Below are 1,184 nucleotides of genomic sequence, written 5' to 3'. Positions count from 1 at the left end.
TGACATCAAATCAAGTGGTCCCCGTGGCTGAACAGAATAGACTACCTGGAATGGACTATATCCAGTACTTTGGTTGATAGCATGATTATGAGCAAACTCAGCTTGACAAAGCTTTTGATCCCAGGTCTTCACATGATCACCCACTAAACACCGCAAAATATTACCAAGGGATCGATTGACAACCTCTGTTTGGCAATCCATTTGAGGATGATATGCACTACTAAAATTGAGCTGAGTGTTCACCATTTTCCATAGGTTGCGCCAAAAATGACTCAAAAACCTAGTGTCTCGATCTGAAACAATAGAAGACGGCAATCCATGCAAACGGTAGATGTCTCAAAAGAATAACTGGGCCACATTAACTGCATCCGTCGTCTTTTTGCAAGGAATAAAGTGCACCAACTTAGAAAAATGATCAACAACCACAAATATTGAATCATTTCCCCGTTGAGTACGTGGTAAACCCAACACAAAATCCATGCTGATGTTTACCCAAGGTTGTGATGGAACAGGCAAAGGCATATAGAGTCCTGCATTGGTAGATGTGCCCTTTGACACCTGACAGATTCGACATCGTTTAACATATCTATCCACCTCCTTGCGCATTGTAGGCAAAAAATAAGATGATTGTACCAACTGTAAAGTGCGATCTCAGTCGACATGCCCTTCACCATGCAACTCCCTAATTATTTGAAGGCGGAGACTAGAATCAGGGATGCACAATTGATTGCCTTTGAAAAGAAACCCTTCATGCAGTAGAAAATCAGAGATCTGTCCAGATTGTATACCCTGCAGAACAACAGAAAAATAAGGATCAACCGTTAGCTGCTCCATGAGGACATCCATCCCCGGCACACCAACCCTCATGGAAACTAGCAAATTACTCCTTCGACTCAATGCATCAGCCACCCGATTTGACATCCCAGACTTGTGTTTCACCACGAAAGTGAATTTTTCCAAGAACGACATCCACCTCCCATGTTTGTGTGACACCTTATCTTGACTGCGAATATGTCTTAATGAATCATGATCTTTGAACAAAACAAATTCCTTATGAAATAGATAATGGCGCCAATGCTTCACGGCTTAGACCACTGCATAGAACTCAACATCATAAGTGCTATAACGCAGCTTTGGCCCTGTCAACTTCTCACTAAAATTGGAAACCAGTCGTCCTCCTTGAC

General features: G+C 42.3%; 1 protein-coding gene across 1 annotated transcript; it reads right to left on the bottom strand.

Moving 5' to 3' along the window:
• Positions 1–651: 651 nt before the first annotated feature.
• LOC145016584 (uncharacterized) lies at positions 652–969 on the bottom strand. Its single transcript, XM_078974853.1, has one exon. The coding sequence runs from the start codon at positions 967–969 to the stop codon at positions 652–654; it is 318 nt and encodes a 105-aa protein (XP_078830979.1).
• Between the last annotated feature and the right edge of the window lie 215 nt (positions 970–1,184).

This window comes from Lactuca saligna, chromosome 9 (genome assembly GCF_052625555.1).
Source record: "Lactuca saligna cultivar CGN05327 chromosome 9, ASM5262555v1, whole genome shotgun sequence".
Lineage (NCBI taxonomy): Eukaryota > Viridiplantae > Streptophyta > Magnoliopsida > Asterales > Asteraceae > Lactuca > Lactuca saligna.
This window is presented reverse-complemented; position numbering and strand designations above follow the sequence as displayed.